The sequence below is a fragment of the Labrus bergylta genome, chromosome 19 (genome assembly GCF_963930695.1).
Source record: "Labrus bergylta chromosome 19, fLabBer1.1, whole genome shotgun sequence".
NCBI lineage: Eukaryota > Metazoa > Chordata > Actinopteri > Labriformes > Labridae > Labrus > Labrus bergylta.
Genome location: NC_089213.1, coordinates 6,510,921 through 6,528,298, shown reverse-complemented (window position 1 = coordinate 6,528,298; position 17,378 = coordinate 6,510,921). Strand labels below are relative to the sequence as shown.

At 44.1% G+C, this 17,378-nt stretch overlaps 2 protein-coding genes across 13 annotated transcripts; one reads left to right on the top strand and one right to left on the bottom strand.

Annotated features, from left to right (window-relative positions):
* The first annotated feature begins 312 nt into the window (after nt 1–312).
* On the top strand, nt 313–10,201 carry atat1 (alpha tubulin acetyltransferase 1). 10 transcript variants are annotated; one of them, XR_010664775.1, is made up of 13 exons: nt 313–674; nt 2,816–2,876; nt 3,681–3,772; nt 4,010–4,067; nt 4,157–4,270; nt 4,909–5,010; nt 5,726–5,771; nt 6,137–6,182; nt 7,535–7,609; nt 7,702–7,891; nt 9,073–9,158; nt 9,398–9,482; nt 9,662–9,714. XR_010664775.1 is itself a non-coding variant. In XM_029279853.2 (13 exons), the coding sequence occupies exons 1-13, from the start codon at nt 583–585 to the stop codon at nt 9,927–9,929; spliced, it is 1,278 nt and encodes a 425-aa protein (XP_029135686.2). In that variant the 5' UTR covers nt 313–582; the 3' UTR covers nt 9,930–10,201. The 10 variants fall into 10 exon arrangements, 7 of the variants coding, with proteins under 7 accessions (XP_029135686.2, XP_020502306.3, XP_029135687.2 ...); XR_010664776.1 differs by having other exon boundaries at nt 9,398–9,452; nt 9,662–9,679; XM_029279853.2 differs by having other exon boundaries at nt 9,080–9,158; nt 9,398–9,452; nt 9,662–10,201.
* si:ch211-152p11.4 (regulator of G-protein signaling 18) lies at nt 10,162–17,374 on the bottom strand. Of its 3 annotated transcripts, none has more exons than XM_020661387.3 (6): nt 16,928–17,374; nt 14,434–14,900; nt 13,548–13,597; nt 13,299–13,432; nt 11,737–11,903; nt 10,162–11,270 (listed from the first exon to the last, which is right to left on the bottom strand). In XM_020661387.3, the coding sequence occupies exons 2-6, from the start codon at nt 14,893–14,895 to the stop codon at nt 11,100–11,102; spliced, it is 984 nt and encodes a 327-aa protein (XP_020517043.1). In that variant the 5' UTR covers nt 14,896–14,900; nt 16,928–17,374; the 3' UTR covers nt 10,162–11,099. The 3 variants fall into 3 exon arrangements, with proteins under 3 accessions (XP_020517043.1, XP_020517042.1, XP_020517041.1); XM_020661386.3 differs by having other exon boundaries at nt 16,945–17,374; XM_020661385.3 differs by lacking the exon at nt 16,928–17,374 and adding an exon at nt 16,709–16,918.
* Nucleotides 17,375–17,378: the final 4 nt, after the last annotated feature.

Below are 17,378 nucleotides of genomic sequence, written 5' to 3'. Positions count from 1 at the left end.
AAAGTTGTTATTGTATTAATCAGTATAAGACTAGTAGTATTAATGATGATAGCGTTTAGTAAACCTGTGTTAAAAGCCGAAATTCATTTTACCGTAACACCTGAACAAAATGTTCCTCGAACAATTAAGGAAAGTAAAAATAAGCCAATTAAAGCTGACTAAAGATGTAACTATAGTGTACACGTGTTCACTTTTTAAGTTTAACTAATAAACATGTAAGATAAGTTTAATAACGGATCATGTAGTTTTGTAGCAGATTCACGGGCGCGTCTTTTCTCGTCTTTACGGTATTTGTTGTCTGGGAGTGACTCCTGCACAGAGACACAATGGAGCTGCAGCGACAGAGTAAATACTGAATCACTGCATTCACACAAAGCCTTATTTATCTCTGACAGTGTTATGGTAAAGTAATGCTGTCTGCGGGCTGCTAGCAGCATGCAAAACGCTTGTTTTAGCGCTGAAGAGTTAACTTCGTTACTTAGATATTTAGCTTACAGTCCTGCTAGCCGGCTGAGTTAGCCTAGCCTAGCCAAGCACCTGCCTCTGTGTTACATCTGCTAGCTTGATATCAAAGGTTTTATTATGGAGTTTCCTTTTGATATTAACCAGTTGTTCTCTGAGAAGGTCTCCATCTTGGACCAGAGCCTTTTAGGAAGTCGTAAATCTGCCTCACGGTAAGTTTTATTTTGGGTCTTATTGTTTCACTGATGCTCCACTAAACCCCCCAAAAAACATTAAATTACAGAAAAACATGCTTAAAATCAAATGTGCACAAGTTAGATAATGTGGTAATTGTTTTTTTTTTGTATTGTGTTGTTGCTGCTTTGTGTCTGTCATTTGCCATTTACTTAGAAGAACAGGGAATATTGATTTTATATTGATTATATATTGATTATATATTGATTATATATTGATTGTGGCAATACCAGATTTTAAACTTCGATACCTGTAAGAATCGTTTGACATCGATACCTGTTCCAATACTGCAACAACAATAAAGGTCTGAGGCGCAATTGTCAAAAAAAAAATTGCAAGCAACCAGCTGGGTATTGTCCACAACCTCATTATTCAATTTTAATTCTTTGGGTCACGATTCGATATTAATATCCTTCGATATCGATTTAATACACACAGATGACAGAAATACCCAGATACATCTACTCACAGTACCTTTTTATATTTGTTAAATAATTATGTGTGCATTGTTTGTATAGGTTTAGAACCAACAACCCTACTTTTTTATCATAATTCTTTATTTATCTATCACACTATGCGCTGGCAGAGCTAGTATTTTGTACTGTTATCTATGAGTAACAGCTACTTATGCACATGGACCACCATACCACTTTTTTTTATCCTGGTTATGTATTGTGGGCTCATGTTTTTTTTTGTATGGGTGGGATAAGTATGTATACAGTGTTTCCCCTACCATTATATTGGGGGGCGGCCCGCTAGAGGTTAAGTAAAAAAATTTTTTTTTATTTTTGGGCTTTTTGTGCCTTTATTGTAGGGATAGGATAGTGGATAGAGTCGGAAATCAGGGAAAGAAGTCATTTAAGGAAACCTTTCCGATAGAAAAGGACAGCTGTCATTAAAAGTAACGCATGAACTCCAAGATTCCTTCAAGTGTTTGTGTTGTCATGTCGGCTTGTCTCCCACCCCCCCAACGCTGTAAACCTAGGGGAAACACTTATATATATGTGTGTGTGTTGTGTTGTGTGTTTGTATGTATGCTGGCTGCTGGAACACCTACATTTCCCTGCTGGGATGAATAAAGTATATCTTATCTTATCTTTTATCTTTATCTTAACTGACTCAGAAATGTATTTTATCGTTGCCTTGTTCTTTAATAAACAAAGAATAAAACATTAAAGTACAGGATGATCTGAAGTGCACATTTGTGCCTGATCTGAATTTGCAGCAAAATCGTAATAAACATAACAGTGCTGTAATGGCATGGACAAAAGGTATGTGTGAAGTGCACTATTGTGCCTGACTTAAGCACCCACAGCGCCCCCAGTGGAGAGAGGCGTCATTACAACGAAAAAAATAAATCGATCTCAGGATTTCCCTGAATCGATATTGAATTGGGAAAATAATAATTGCAATGCATTGATGAAGTGATTTTTATTTTTTTAACCAGCCCTACTGCACACTGTCTCAGTTCACAAAAACATTGTGCAAGTGGTTGCCAACCGAAATATTGCCAATCAGTTTGTGCAACTCGTACAGTGTGCAGGTGGTTGATGGATTTGTTTCTCTCCTTATGCTCCTGTCATGTAAAAAATAAATAAGTTTCAGTACTTTTCAATACTTTATAACTGAGATATCAGAGGTTGTATCGTTTTAAAAACGTGGTAACAAAATGTATCAAAGGGGTAACATTTCATCGACCTGATTTTAAAGGGTTAAGTCGGTCCCTTGTGTAATTGTGTTGGGGTTAGAGGAGCAATACCCCAGAGTAGCCCAGGCTGTGGTGGACGGGATATCTTTTCATAGAGCCAAGAAATCCTGGCAACAACCTCCGTTAATCTGAACCGAGCAGACGATGCTCCCCCAAACCCCGTTCAAATATCGGTCAATTTAAGCTTGCATGCTTATCAGCACAAGTTAAATAATTGATGTTATTGTGTTGTTGTTGTGCTCAGTTACAAACAGAGACACACACACACACACACACACTCACCCATGGACCATGCTGCAGCTGTAGTGTCTGGCGGTTAAGCCTCTCCCTGCTGCCTGTCTGTCTCTGTCTGTCTCTCTTTCAGTCACAGCTGATCTGATCATGTTGTGCGTTCTGTGTTCCTCTCTGTAGTCCAGATCTACAAGCTCACATCGCCACTGTTATTGATGAACTGGGGAGAGCCTCAGCTAAGGTGAGTCCGTGCGTACCTGCAGGAGAAAGGGATTTGTTTAAAGCTATTGATGTGAACCTGTTCTACTCTGTCTTATTTAAATCCACTCTGGTCCTTGATATCAGCCTGTAAACGTTGAAGAAAATAAAATAGAATAAAGCGCGTTTATTGTCGTTGCACATTGTACAACAAAATGTGCTTTGCTTCTCTAAACAGGAAGAATAACAGTCATAACATGTCGCCTTAATAGTTATAAAAAAAAAGATGAAATTTGAGGTGAGTTGTTGTTTTTTAGGAGTCAGAAGTGACCATGTTTGTACATTAGGAACTGCAAAGTTATCAAAGCTGTACAGCCTGTAGCCACGGCTAATTCAATATCTGCTTGTGAGCTAGTTAACCATCATAGTTCCCAAAGAACGAGACCCTATTAGTGGTTGTTACTGGTCAGTTTTTTCACAGCTCACAGTGGGACAGATTATTTTAAATTCACAAGAAAAAATCTACAAAAGGCTCCCGACAGCTCAAACACAGCCCAGAGGTTAAAGGTCAGTGAATGAATCAGCTGAGGTGAGACCTAGCAGACAGCTAACAGCTCTTACCTGTCAGTCAAAGAGGCCACGCCCCTTATTTTACATCCCTTTAGGCCTTGATAGAACGTAAACAGACTGTTTTTGTACCAGGCTGGAAACAACGGCTGTGAAGTTCGTCATGTTAACATGGGGCTCTGTTGGGACTGACTCACTTTTGGGGACAACCTCTAGTGGACACATGAGGAAGTGCAGGTCTCGGTTCTTCAGGTGTGTAACAGTGTGTCTCTGTCTTCAGGCTCAGCAGCTCACTGCGCCAATAACAAGTGCTTCAAAACTGCAGACTCAGAGACATCAGCTGTACCTGATGAAGGACGGAGAGAGCAACGGGTACACACACACACACACACACACACACACACACACACACACACACACACACACACACACACACACACACACACACACACACTGAGTCACAATGCATGTACCTTACTTTTGACACATAAGCGACTGTGTGACTAATGCTCATGGCAGCAGATCAACTTTCATCACTCATACTTTGTGGAAACTATGTCGGACTCACTAAACTTTACTTTACCCCCTTACACACACACACACACACAGAGGACGGGGAGTGGTCGTCGGATTTCTTAAAGTCGGCTACAAGAAGTTGTTCCTGCTGGTGAGTCACCCGTCTTCATTTATTTTTGTTTTAACTCGTCCTGCAGCTCAGATTTGATTAAACTCTCCTCTTGTTGTACTTCCTCTCAGGACAGACAGGGGGCGCACATAGAGGCCGAGCCGCTGTGTGTGTTGGATTTCTTCATATCAGAGAACGTGCAGAGACACGGCTACGGGCTGGAGCTCTTTGACTTCATGCTGCAGGTAAATGATTGAAAACATCGTCTTCATATGGAGGCGACTCTCAGGGAGTGAAGCTCAAACACTGTTATGATGGACCGATGTGTTCAGGGGTCAAACCAAGGGTGGGTATTTTCAGTATTTGAGTATATTTGCTCTGTGATGGCCTAAGGCCCCGTGTCCACCTAGCGTTTCTTCCGGGCAGAAGCGTTTCTTCCGCTGGCTGTGCGCTCGGGATTGTTTGCATGAAGCGTTTGTGCTCTGAGAAGAAAAGCGCTGCACATCCATCCTGTCTCCATGACAACAGTCTGTTGACAACAGCCGCTGTCAGACACGAAGCGAGGAGGATGTGGGTGCAAGACACGATCTGTAGGAGGTTAAAAAACTGGGAATTTCATACATTTAGAAAAGAGCGCCGGTGAGGTCAACAGCGCCTTTCTGAAAAGTTGAAAGATTTTAAACTTGAGCGGCCACACAAAAAGGAGTTTACGTGCATCTGTCATTCGAAACAAGAACTGACCCTTTGATGGGTTAACGACTTCAAGTTATGTTTCAAGGTCTGGTACTGGTTTCATGTTTATCAGTCTGGTCTTGTGACCGGCCCGGGAGCTCAGTAACGTCCTCGCTGATTAAATGTTTCGTTTTGTTTCTCTGTTTTGTAGCATAAGAGTTTAGAGCCGACCCTGATGGCGTACGACCGGCCCTCGCCTAAACTCCTGTCCTTCCTGGCGAAACATCACTGTCTGACTCAGAGTGTTCCTCAGGTACAGTGTGTACTCTCCATCTCTGCATCACACTCACTGTCCTCCTCTGTCAGTGTGACCTCCAGATTATACTCATGTTAAGAACCCTCAGGGGACACGGAGACGTCTGCGCTCATGTGACAGTCTGATTGTTCCATTTGTCCGGGTTATATTTAGACTCTCTGTCTCTGAACGGTTTTTTTTATGTGTTTTCAGATCTGTCTCTGAGATTTTTTTTATATGAGATCAGATGTTTAAACCAAAAACGGAGAAGAGAGGCTCTGATAAACCTAAAACGATTTTTACACACAATGTTTCCACTGAAGCTTCTTCTTTGAAACATTTTGCTGACATGAAATTGTGCATTTGTCACTTAAAGGCAGGGTTGGTAATTTCTTCCAGATCCACTTTTTGAGATGTTGGTTGAAATGGTCTTTAGGTACTGATAGAAATGAATAACTCATGTTCTCTGAAAAAGGAACAAAGACAATTCGTCATCTGTAGCAGTTGTAAGTCTGTAAAAAGTCTGTACATGCTCTAGCCCACACTCAAAGCACGTCACTGAAGACAGAGTTTATACTGTGAGCTTACTTACTTTATAAATTACCAACCCTGCCTTTAAACATGTATTTCAAAATACCGCATTCTGTTTTTATTTACATTTTACACAAAGTCCCGCACCACTTTTCAGGAGCTGAGGTTGTATTAACGTTAGTGTTTGTGTTTGTGTGCACAGGTGAATAACTTTGTGGTGTTTGAAGGATTCTTCCAGAACAGATCAGGTAACTCTTCTTCTCTTATCTCTCTAAGTACGTTGTCGTAGTCAGGTCTCTCTCTCTCTCTTGGAGGTATGAATGTGGGCTGTGTTTGGTATTCTCGGTATTTCTCCTTCAACATCGAGTCTCTTTGTCTCTAAAAAAAGAAGCTTTATAATCCCACACTCTCTCTCTACATTCCTGTGTTATTCATCAGGCTCGATGTGAAACATGTTCAGCATGCTGCAGATTTACTGAGAGACAAGAGCGACATATTCATTTTCTTTTCTTTAGTTCATGAAGTTGTCCTCCATCAGTACCGATGTTAGAAACACTTAAAGATCCTGATGTGTTTTTATTCCACCTCCACCTGTGCTCACACACTCTCTCAGGCTCTGTCTGCGCTCCTCTGACGGATCAGGGCATGTACGGATATTTGTAAGAACATCTTTGATTTTCTAAACACCCCCCCTCCACCCCTTTGTCCTATAACAATAAGAGCATTTATCCCATAATAAGCTTTATATAAGACTGTGTGTTTGATACGTTAACTTCTTTCTCTTCATGTCTTCATCCCCTCACCTGTATTTATCATCCTGCACGGGAACAACATGTCATGAATCTTGTCCTATATTGTACCAGCTGTCCAAGGTATCACAGCATCCTCAGAGAGACACAGACTGTAGACCCCTTCAAGCCCCCTCAGACCCCCTCAGACCTCCTCAAGCCCCCTCAGACCCCCTCAGACCCCCTCAAGCCCCCTCAAGCCCCCTCAGATCCCCCAGACCAACTGATACCTGAACCTGCCCTGCAGACTCTCCAAAGCTGTTTTCACACATGCACTCCTGAAAGTTTCTAGAACATTTCAGGCAGGCTGCTCCTGAAATCTTCCTGAGTTGTTTGTTCACACGTGTACCACACAGCAGGAGACTTTCCCTGGGGGGGGGGGGGGATGGGGGGACATGACGTAAAAAGACGCAGAAGAAGGAACAGAGTCCGACCAAGAGGACAGTTTCTTGCTTTTATATCACTGATCGCGTGCAGACAGTCTATGGTTTTGGGCTGCCTTCTTCTGCTCTCAGTGAATATTTCCTGCTGCGTTCCCACATCAGCTCATCCCGACGTCACTTGTAAAACTTACCCGGGGCGTGGCAGGTAAGATTGGAGTGACACACTCAGCTGTTTGTGTTCACACATGCAGCTCGGCCCGAACACTTCAGGAAGATTTCAGGAGATATGTGCAAAATGTGAAAACACCACAAACGTCTGTCTGTGGAGTAAAAATACTAAAACTGAAGCAAAAGTCTTCATGTGTCATGTGTCTACATAAACTGTCAGAGCAAAGACACAAAGAAGACAACGTTTTAACATTGCACAACATGTTTACGTTTCTTTCTGAAGTCTTGTCAGCTTTGAGATTCTTCTGATGTCGACTCAGATACGATCCATTCAGGAAAGAAGCATTTTCTTCTTGTTTTCTTCTCGTCTTTCAGACAGAGCTGGTCATGATGTTGTTATTTCAGCATCCCTGCAGCCTGTTGTTCATTATTTAATCACAATAAAGTCTGTTTAGTTCTTGGATAGAAGGGGATAATGTTGTGGTACTTGAAATCGGTCTCTGTCTTGAGACCACTTTTTGAAGGTCTCGGCCTAGTCTTGGAATCGAAAGCATTTTTTCTAACAGTATCCGGTGGCAGTTCATTATTTCAGTAACTTTGTAGTTTGTGTAGAACAGCATGCCGTCATGTCGTTGCTCCTGGTCCCCTCTGTAAATGTGTTCTCCTCCCCAGCGGCCCAGTTGAGAAAGGTTCCCCTCAGAAAGCCGGACGGAGATATCAAACCCTACTCTGTGATGGAGAGAGAAGGTAAACCTACATGAAACACTACAGATTTCTAATGTGAATATCTTCATAGATATGTAGGTTTAACATTTAAATACTGTTATATCCCCCCCCAGCGGTGCGACGAGAGCAGAGGGTTCCTCCGTGGCCGTTTGTTCCGCCTCACTCCCCCCAGCGATCGGTATCCTCCCAGTACTCCCCTCCCCTCAGCGTGAGCTCTTCCCCCAGCAGGGCCTCCACTCGAGCCGCTCCGCTGTCTGCCCATCAGTCCCCCCTCCTCGAGCGCTGCAGGGCAAGACGCACCAGGTGAGACCGGCATGACTCCGCCCCCTCTTAACATGTTTACGGGTGTTGACCTGGATGAGACGTTAAAAGGCCCCCCCGTGTCTCAACCAAGCGTTTGTTTTCTGAGCGCCAGCGTCTTTTTTCACTTGTTTTCAATGAGTAGAGAGCGATCACAGCAGAAAGAGAAAAGCTCTGCCTTTTTTTTTTTTTTTTTTTGCGGACGCTCTGAGCGCTCAAGTTGAATATCTTTCATCTTTTGTTTGATATTCCCGTAGTTTTGCCGCCTACAGATCAGCTGTTTTTATAACTGACTGACTATCTCTCTCTCTCTCTCTCTCTCTCTCTCTCTCTCCTCTGTGTGTCATCCAACCCTCTCCATGTATTTCTTTCTTTAACTTTATTACCTCTCGGTGTATTTTTGGTATTTTGTCCTTCAGTTCCCTTAACAGATCAGAGTCTGGTTTTCATTGACCAGCGTCCTCCTGCCATCTCGTCTCTTTGTTGGACGTCTGAGTGAAAGACGTTATCTTGCTGTTAGATTATCAGACTCCAATCTCTCCGTTTTAAAATCTGCCCAGCAGGAAACGACACGCCTGTGTGATGATTTTGTAGAACCATTAAACCCAGTTCGACGAAAATAACCCAGTGAGAAAGTGTTTTTATTCAAAGTGTCCGTGTCACAGAGGTCAGAGGTCACCTCCTCCTTACAGCCCATTTTTTCTGTCAGTGTTTTTTCATTTTTTGATTTAATTTGTTCATGTTTTCATTTTATCCTCAGTTCTTCCTTTTATGTTCAGTTTTTATAATTTTTCTTTTTTTCTTTTGTTCCATTACTTCATCCACCCACCTCCTCCCCCTCTTCCCTTCTCCTCCTTTTATCTCCTGCTCCTCTCTCCTCCTCTCCTCTCCCTTCTCTCCTCCTCCTCTCCTCTCTCCTTCTTCTCTCCTCTCCTCTCTCCTCCTTCTCTCCTCTCCTCTCTCCTTCTTCTCTCCTCTCTCCTCTCTCTTCCTTTTATCTCCTGCTCCTCTCTCCTCCTTTTATCTCCTGCTCCTCTCTCCTCCTCTCCTCTCCCTTCTCTCCTCCTCCTCTCCTCTCTCCTCTCTCCTCCTTCTCTCCTCTCCTCTCTCCTTCTTCTCTCCTCTCCTCTCTCCTTCTTCTCTCCTCTCTCCTCTCTCCTTTTCTCCTCTCCTCTCTTTGCTAGCGATCAGGGTCTGGTAGCGAGACGCAGCCTGTACAGTCGACACCTGGACATTAGAGCTGCCGGTCTGCAGGACACACACCTGACAGGTGAGCTGGAGTTAGAAGTCAGTGCTGCGCTCACAGGTCCTATGGAAACCGGCAGTAATGCTCTCTTAGGTCTCAGTGTGAAACCTCTCGTTCAGTGTTCCAGTGTTCTCATGTTAAACATAACTCTGTTGCTGTTTCTCTCGTAGCTTCCTGTGAACATAGAGTCATGTTAGATTTACCTCACAGTGCAGTCAGGTGTTCTCTCCGCCCTCATGTGTCAGCACCTTGTACCTCCTCAGGTGTGAGAGCTGTGGAGGATCAGTCACAGGCAGCCGGACACACAGACACACACAGGTTGGCCACGATTCACACTCCTATAACCAGGTACTGACACTTTAGATGTAAACCTGTTTATTATCAGGAGTTGATTTGATCCTCTGATCGTAAAGAACTTTTGTTTGCTCCTGCACGTCTGCACACAAAGTTAATATGATGTTCGTTATAATCTAAGTGTTTGTCCTCCTTCGTCCTCCTCTTTATCACTCTGATCTCCCCTTCATCAGGTCCCGCCTCCTCTTGCCTCCTCCTCAGTCTGCGTCCATCACAGAGGACGTCTCAGACACACAGCCGGGTCCATCTGATGAAGAGGAGGACGGGATTAAGGACAGAGATCAGCATCCAGGAGGAGCAGCAGGAGACTTGTTGTCCAGTCAGAGATGTCCCTCACAGGACAGAGACAGAGGAGTGTGGTCGTGGACCGTAGGAGAGAATTGTTTCAGCGCTCAGTGGGTCAAACAGAGGCAGGAGCGGAGGAGCACGCGGCCGTGGTGACCAGAGAGAGAGAGAGACTGATGATGAGTGACAGGTGGTAACGTGTGAAGACTGAAAAAGAGACGGACTCTACCTTTAACCTGGACACATGAAGTGACGGCTTCACTCTGCTGAAGAAGAAACATTTCTTCCCCTTTCAGCTCACTCTAAAAACTGCAGGAAGTTCTCAGGAGTTTTGTGCTGATGTGAAAGGACTAATCATGATTTTTAAAAGGAGATAAATGACTCATCAAACATTTCTTGGTTTATTTTAAAATAAAAGTGAAACAGTATGCAGTGTGGACTGAGTCTGTTCATGTTGAGGATAAAAACTTGATCCATGTTTAAAGCTTTCCCGTGACCTGTGCTGCTTTATCATCAGGAATGTTTATTTTTCAAAATATCAGATTTGTTCTGATCTGTCCCGTGTCCGAGCACAGATTATATTTCACTCTTCATCTACAACAACAGGGTTTTTGGAGGTTTGGAGTTTAATGCCGCTGTATTGTCTCTTAGCTCCACCTACTTCCGACTCCACCTCTTCATGTCCCAGCATCCTTTGCAGGTACGGGTGCGTCCTCGGATTAACCTGCCTGCAGCCCAGACCGATCTCACCTGAAACAGTGAACACTCAGACTCATGAGATAAAAAAAACCAAAAAAAAAACATGTTTTATTGTTCCTCTTAAAAACTCAAACACGCTCATGTTCTGTTTCAGAGATAGAGAAAGACGAACGCTGAAGGAGGCGTTCTCTACCTGTTGAACAGGTGTGTGTCTGAAGGTGAAGTGTTCACACACACTCAGTCTTTGTTTGACCCTCTTCAGGACACAGACGGAGACAGAAAGTTCACTGAGCTCAGGTTTCCTCTTCCTCACCGTGAAATTCAACTTTTACAGGATCGACTTGTTTTTTTGGAGTCAGCAGAAACTCAGACGTAACCCTGACGTTGTAAGTCGGGTTAATGAAGCGTTAAAGCTCAAAGGTGACGGGGGGGTTAATGATTAAAGGAGCAGCAGAGTTTCAGACAGACAGGAAAATTCACCTCTGCAGCTGTTCTGTGTTAAACAAGCAAACACGATCATGAAGAATTTAATCTCCAAGGAGATGATCACATTTGTTTTTTTTAAAGGTGGGATTAATCCTCAGGGAGAAGTCTCTTTAGCCACACCTCCTCCAGAGTCCAGGTGTGTTAGTCATCTGGGTGCCGCAGGGACAGGTACATGTTGGACTGAAGGAAGCGGGGGTAACAGTCCAAGTCCAACAGGGTGTAGATCCGTGCCTGAGCGCGGGACAACGAGGTGTGGGAGGGGGCCTGCAGCAGCTGGAGGGTCAGCTCCCGGGTCTTACTGTCCAGGTTCACCTGAAACAAAGTAAAGCCGGGGACAGGGAGGGAGGGAGGGAGGGAGGGGGTGTAGCTCAGAAAGATTTCCTCGTAACATCCAGGACTGCTGGACTCAAATCTCACTCTCAGTTTGATGATAAGGGTTTAATTTGTTACCTGTGGGTGTTACATGTATATGATGTATAGAAGCAGACAGGTGTGCACCTCTCTGGGTGAAGATAAAGCTTCATGTCACAGGTGTATATGTGAACAGGTGTGCACCTCTCTGGGTGAGGGTGAAGATAAAGCTTCATGTCACAGGTGTATATGTGAACAGGTGTGCACCTCTCTGGGTGAGGGTGAAGATAAAGCTTCATGTCACAGGTGTATATGTGAACAGGTGTGCCTGCCTCTGTGCTGGTGAGTGTGTGTGTGTTTTGCTCTCCTGGTGATAATAAAGCTGAAGTGACAGGTGTGTTTATGTTCTATGTTCACAGGTATGTACCTCTCTGGGTGCCCCGGGCTGGATGTAGGTGCTGATGATGTCTCGTGCTCTCCGCTGCATGCTGAAGTTGTTGGACGACTGTTTGTACTGTTCACAGGCCAGATAGAACTGAAGGTTCTCCTCGCTGAACTCTGAGCGCAGGAACGCCTTGAACACCTGGACACCGGCTGAGGAGGAGGAAGATACTGTGACATACTGTAGGTCTCAATATACAGATTGCCTCCAGGGGGCAGAACGCTGCAGTGCTGCCTGTGGTGGAATTTCTGTATTTATTTAGATTGTACAGATGTCATTAGGTTTATTCACTGTTCTCTAATGTCAGTCAGACCTGACAGAGTTCAGCTGTTATTAGAACACCAAGTACAGCTTAGAGAGTGTCAACTGTTTTTCCTGATATCTGTAAGGATGTTTGGTAGACTTATTATCTGCTCCAGTGTTATAGACGTCACAGTTTAGTCTAGGTGGGTCAATGTGACACGACCCTGATAATGGTAATGTCTTTTTTAGGATATATGCGATGCCTTTCGAGAAGTTCAGCAGATGTGATTGAGCAAGACACGAGAACAGAAGTGTGATGTTGAATCATGTCTCCTCATGAGTATTCTTCTTATGTATAAACTTTCATCTGAGTCAACTGCGTTTTAGTGTGTGGAGTCAAGTCTTAGTAATTTCCTCAAATCTGCCAGGGGAGGAGTTTGTATCTTGTTATTAAACAGACTGAAATATTTACTGAAAGATATTTATGAGCTAAAAAAATGTATACAAGACCATCAACCAGAAGGTGGATTATTCCTTTAAAGTTACATTTGATACCTGAAACAAACGTCGGGTGCTGATGTCGGACAGGGCGATTAAAATCACGCTGCAGAAACAGACTTCACAGTGAGCGACATGTTGACTGATAAAACACAGCAGGAGGAGAGCGTACACTTCAGCAAAGATTTATCTGTTCATCAGCAGTGGGCGGGACTTTCCCGTGTGTTATTGTTGTGCGGTATTTGACACAGTGATGAGCCCAGTCGCACAATAACAGAAGACGTGATGACGGTCGCTGATTGCTGTGATCAAAGCATCAAAGCACCTTACAGACCGGGGGAAACTTCAAGTACAAGTTTCACCACGCACTGTTGGTAGATCCTGATAAACATTCAGGTGTTTTCAGGTCACACCTAATAAGGATGTGACACACACACGCGCGCACGCACGCACACACAAACCATGAGGAACGCTGCAATAAATACACGTGATTTACACCTGTGTGTGTTTTCTATAGATAGCAGCAGCTCTGCTCTTTATGACTCAGTACACAGAAACAGTGACGTCTGTTCACAGGTCAACAGCTCTGAAGGTACAGGTGAGCGCTGATAGAAACAGAAACACAGACAAACACACACTAAATGTCACAGTGTTCACATCAGACATTTCTGCAGGGCATCAGCTGACGATCTGATGTAGGACACAGAGATTTTCCTCGTGGGGTTGGTAGGGAACATGAAGTCGGGGGTGAAACTTTAACATTTAAAGAGATTTCTGTGTTTTTATGAGTTAATAGGTAGACTCACTCTGACTGGCCAGCAGGGCGTTCAGAGACTCCGCCCACTTCTCCAGTTCCTCCATGCACACCTTCCTCTTCTTAGTGTGTCCCACCTGAGACCACTGGTGCATGAATTGCAGCCGAGACCGCCGCTCCACCACGCTGAGCCGGAAAAGGGAGGACAAACGTCGGTTGATTAAATGTTGGTTAATTATTTCTCTGCAGTTTGGTGAAGCAGGATGAGCAGCCGTGCAGTTAGGCATTATGTGCTTCTCACCTGTCTTTGTGTTCTGGGTTGAACAGGTTGGAGTTTGAGGAGTGAGGACTCTGAAACAGAGAACGCAGAGGTAACATCTGTCACGTTTAAAGTTTTTATTATACAAAGACGTACCGCTGCAGCACACTGCCTTTCAATCTTAACATAAAACGAAATGAGAACTTTCTACAATTGTTTACAAAAGTAGATTAAACGATGGACCGATACATCTTGAAATATTCAGCAGATATTTCAAGATATCAACAGGGAGCCTTCAGCCTAGCGGTTAGTTTGCGTGCTTCATGTACCAGAGGAAGTCGACGGCAGCGACGTGGGTTCAACTCCGACCCTCTCTCATCCTGACTTTTTCCTTCCCCTTCAATAAAGAAAATTACTCGTACTTCATGTTTATTTGTATATGTATGAAGAAAGTAAATCATCGCCACACACGACAGTAATCATGGCCTGAAGCCTGAAATAGTCCTGAATAAAACCCTTCACATACTTAGCGATGCACTACGTGTGTTACTGGAGGTCACCACTAGAGGGCACACCGGAGAGCTCAGGCTGCACGGGATGTGTGGGATATAAACTACAGTCATGGAGACACTCAAGGAGGTTACTGATTTATTTTTGCTGGATACAGTCAGATATCAGAGAGAGAGAGAGAGAGAGAGAGAGAGAGAGTGGGGAACCATATGTGGGACAGGAGCCACAGGTTGGATCCGTCGTGTGTGTGTGTGTGTGTGTGTGTGTGTGTGTGTGTGTGTGTGTGTGTGTGTGTGTGTGTGTGTGTGTGTGTGTGTGTGTGTGTGTGTGTGTGTGTGTGTGTGTGTGTGTGTGTGTGTGTGTGTGTGTGTGTGTGTGTGTGTGTGTGTGTGTGTGTGTGTGTGTGTGTGTCTCTCACCGGTCCAAACAGACTCTTCAGGTGAAGTTTGGCTGCAGACAGTTTGGCTCGGCGGTGTCCGTGTGTGGAGGAAGAAGAAGAGGAAGACGGGTGAGGCGGGTGTTCCCCCCCCATGCTCTCTGTGCTCCCCTGGTTGTCGGGGGCGAGCTGTCCGTCACTGTACGCCCTGCAGCCCTCACTCATCACCCGCAGGTGGCTCTGTTTATGTAACTCGCTCAGCTCCTCCACGCTCACACTGTGCTCCTTCCTCAGCTCCCCCCTCCCCGCTTCATGCGCCCCAACAGGCTCCAGGATGGTCGGAGTGTCCCTGCCACTCCCCCCATCCAGCTCGTCCTCCTCCAGGTGAGGCGTGTAGGTGCCAAAGTCACGCGTCCTCTCATGATCCGGGTTTTTCAGGGCCACCTTCTTCCACGGGAGAAAGTCCAGATCAAGGAGGGAGCCCTCAGAGCTGAACCTCCTCATGATTGCTGTGAGGAGGAGAAGGAAGAGGAGGAGGTTAAAAAAAAGAAGTTATTTTTGTGTGTCTTTCCACCAGCTCGCTCCTAAATTTTCTGCATGAGATCAGGGAGGGCTGCATCAGGGCGAGCCAGAAAATCTGGAAAATTATATGCAGGCAAGAGGGAGGGGGTGATGATGTGATATCTGTGGACCCGTTCTTCTTCTTCTTCTCCGCTCTTTAGTCGATAATACTAACTTGTCTAACATGTCAAAAAGCAACATTTCTTTTTGTAGCATTCGACTCTGTTGCTTTGTCCTCCACTTCATCCACGTCATGTCTTGGCTCCTGACCCCCCCCTCGCCTCGCCCCTCCCGTCTGACTTGTATAGTCTCCCGCTGTGAGGTGCATGTGAGAACAAGTACCTCAGGAAGGTTTCAGGATCAGTCTGTGTGACGTTTTCAGGAGTGCATGTGTGAAAGCACACAGAGAGCAGACGATATGACAATATCTTAATTGCACAAATATGTTGGCAACGTTTCAAGTTATTTGCACAATTTAGAGGACGTGCAGGAATTTCCCTGCAATATTTCATAACTGAAATCGTGAAAATTACCAAAATGTTGGGTGCCTGAAACTTCTGTGTTTGGTGTTGTTGTGGTATTGAAACGGGTATGGATAGCATTTGATTTTGTTCTGGTATCTTTTTGAAGGTTAAAACTCCATCGTGACGACCCTAATCTCCTCCACTAAATGGGACGCAGCCTTCAGGAACAAACTCCCAAATGTCTCTTAATGCATGCACACACCCCAAAACAAACTCACACACACACATTCTCAGACACACACTCACACACACACATTCTCAGACACACACTCACACACACACATTCTCAGACACACACACAAAGGTTAAATCATTTACAGAAGTGTCACATTCAGCTGTTCTGCCTCAGAAGGTTCCTGAATAACTCTGGCTCAGTCTTGTTTTTAATGTTTGTGGATCATGAATAAAACTAATGGTGTGAATCTTTTCCACACACACATGAAACTCTCTGTGTTTTTCTGTAAGCAGCAGTCTGTAGAAATCTTTAAATAGCTAACTGACACGTTAACGTTTGACCTTTAAAACACAGACATCACCTGCTGCTGTGAATGTCACGATCACAAAGTTAAGAAATCTGGAAACGAGCAGAAAAAAACTTTCATTGTGAACTCTGACTTTATGATCCAACCTTTCTGCTTCACTTCTTTTAAAATGTTGTATTTTACTTGGTTTAACACTTCCTATGAAATCTAAACTCTAACTGTATTATTGCGATTTGATGGGTTTTATTTTTCTTGTGCTGTGAGAAGCATGTAGTGGACTTCTTGCTGTTTCTCTTATGTTTCGATTACTTTTAAGTGTGTTTTATTTTTGAAATGTTAGAATAACTACGACATTATCTCCCTGTTTTTATGTTAATCCCGTCTATATTGGGTTACTTTGAGCCCACGGTGCATCATTGTGAAACACTTTTAACAGTTTAATATCATTACAATTAAACATTTAAACACTTATTTTCTCTATCTGAACTGATTCTTTACACAAAAGCAGACACTTACATCAACACTTTTAATGTTCTGGGTTATTTACATCCTTAACAATTAAAACTTATCTACGTTAAATTGGCTTCAGGCAGGCAAATGACATGAAAGTTAAAACTTGTATAACTCACTTTTAAGCGCTTAAACTCAGGTACAAACACTCAGGTGAAACATTATTTACACTAAGACTAAAATGCCATGATGGTGACGCTGTTAGTTTGAGTTGTAACGTGAAATCAAATCAGGACTTACCGCCCAAAACGTTGTCTTTTTGTGAACACTTTGAGCTTGAATCATTGCTCACTTTGTATTCTCCTGGTGGATCAGAGAAGCTGAACATGACAAACTCTGACTGAAGAGGAGCTGTGTTGTGTTGGATTGTTTAAGAATGTGACTTTTAATCGACCTACGCTGTAAAACACGACAATTTACTTTAAATGGATCATTAGGTCGCTCTGCTGTGATAATTACCTCCAGTGTGTGTTTACCTGTTTCGTCCTGCAGGTGTTAAACTCTCTCCATGCCAGCTCGTTCACTTCCTGTACAACAGGAACATATGCACGCGCTGACCTCTCAGGAATCCAACGGAGCAGATTTCAGATCCACAGAAGTAACAAAAAAAAACAAACAAAAAAAATTAATCCAACCTGAGAGGATCCTGCTTTTGTCACACCGCGCCTCAGAGCCTCAGGGCTGCTCTCTGCTGTGCTCCAGACACACAACTGGAACAAAAACAGCAGCTACAGCAACCTGCCCGCTCGCATTAAACCCACAAAGACACACACACACACACACAGACACACACACAGAGACACACACACTGCAGGAAAAGTTTCTGCTCCTGTCACAAGAAATACACATGGACCGCTTCTGCTGCAGCCACACCTTCACCGTGTCTGAACAAGTCCGTGTCTCGCTCTCT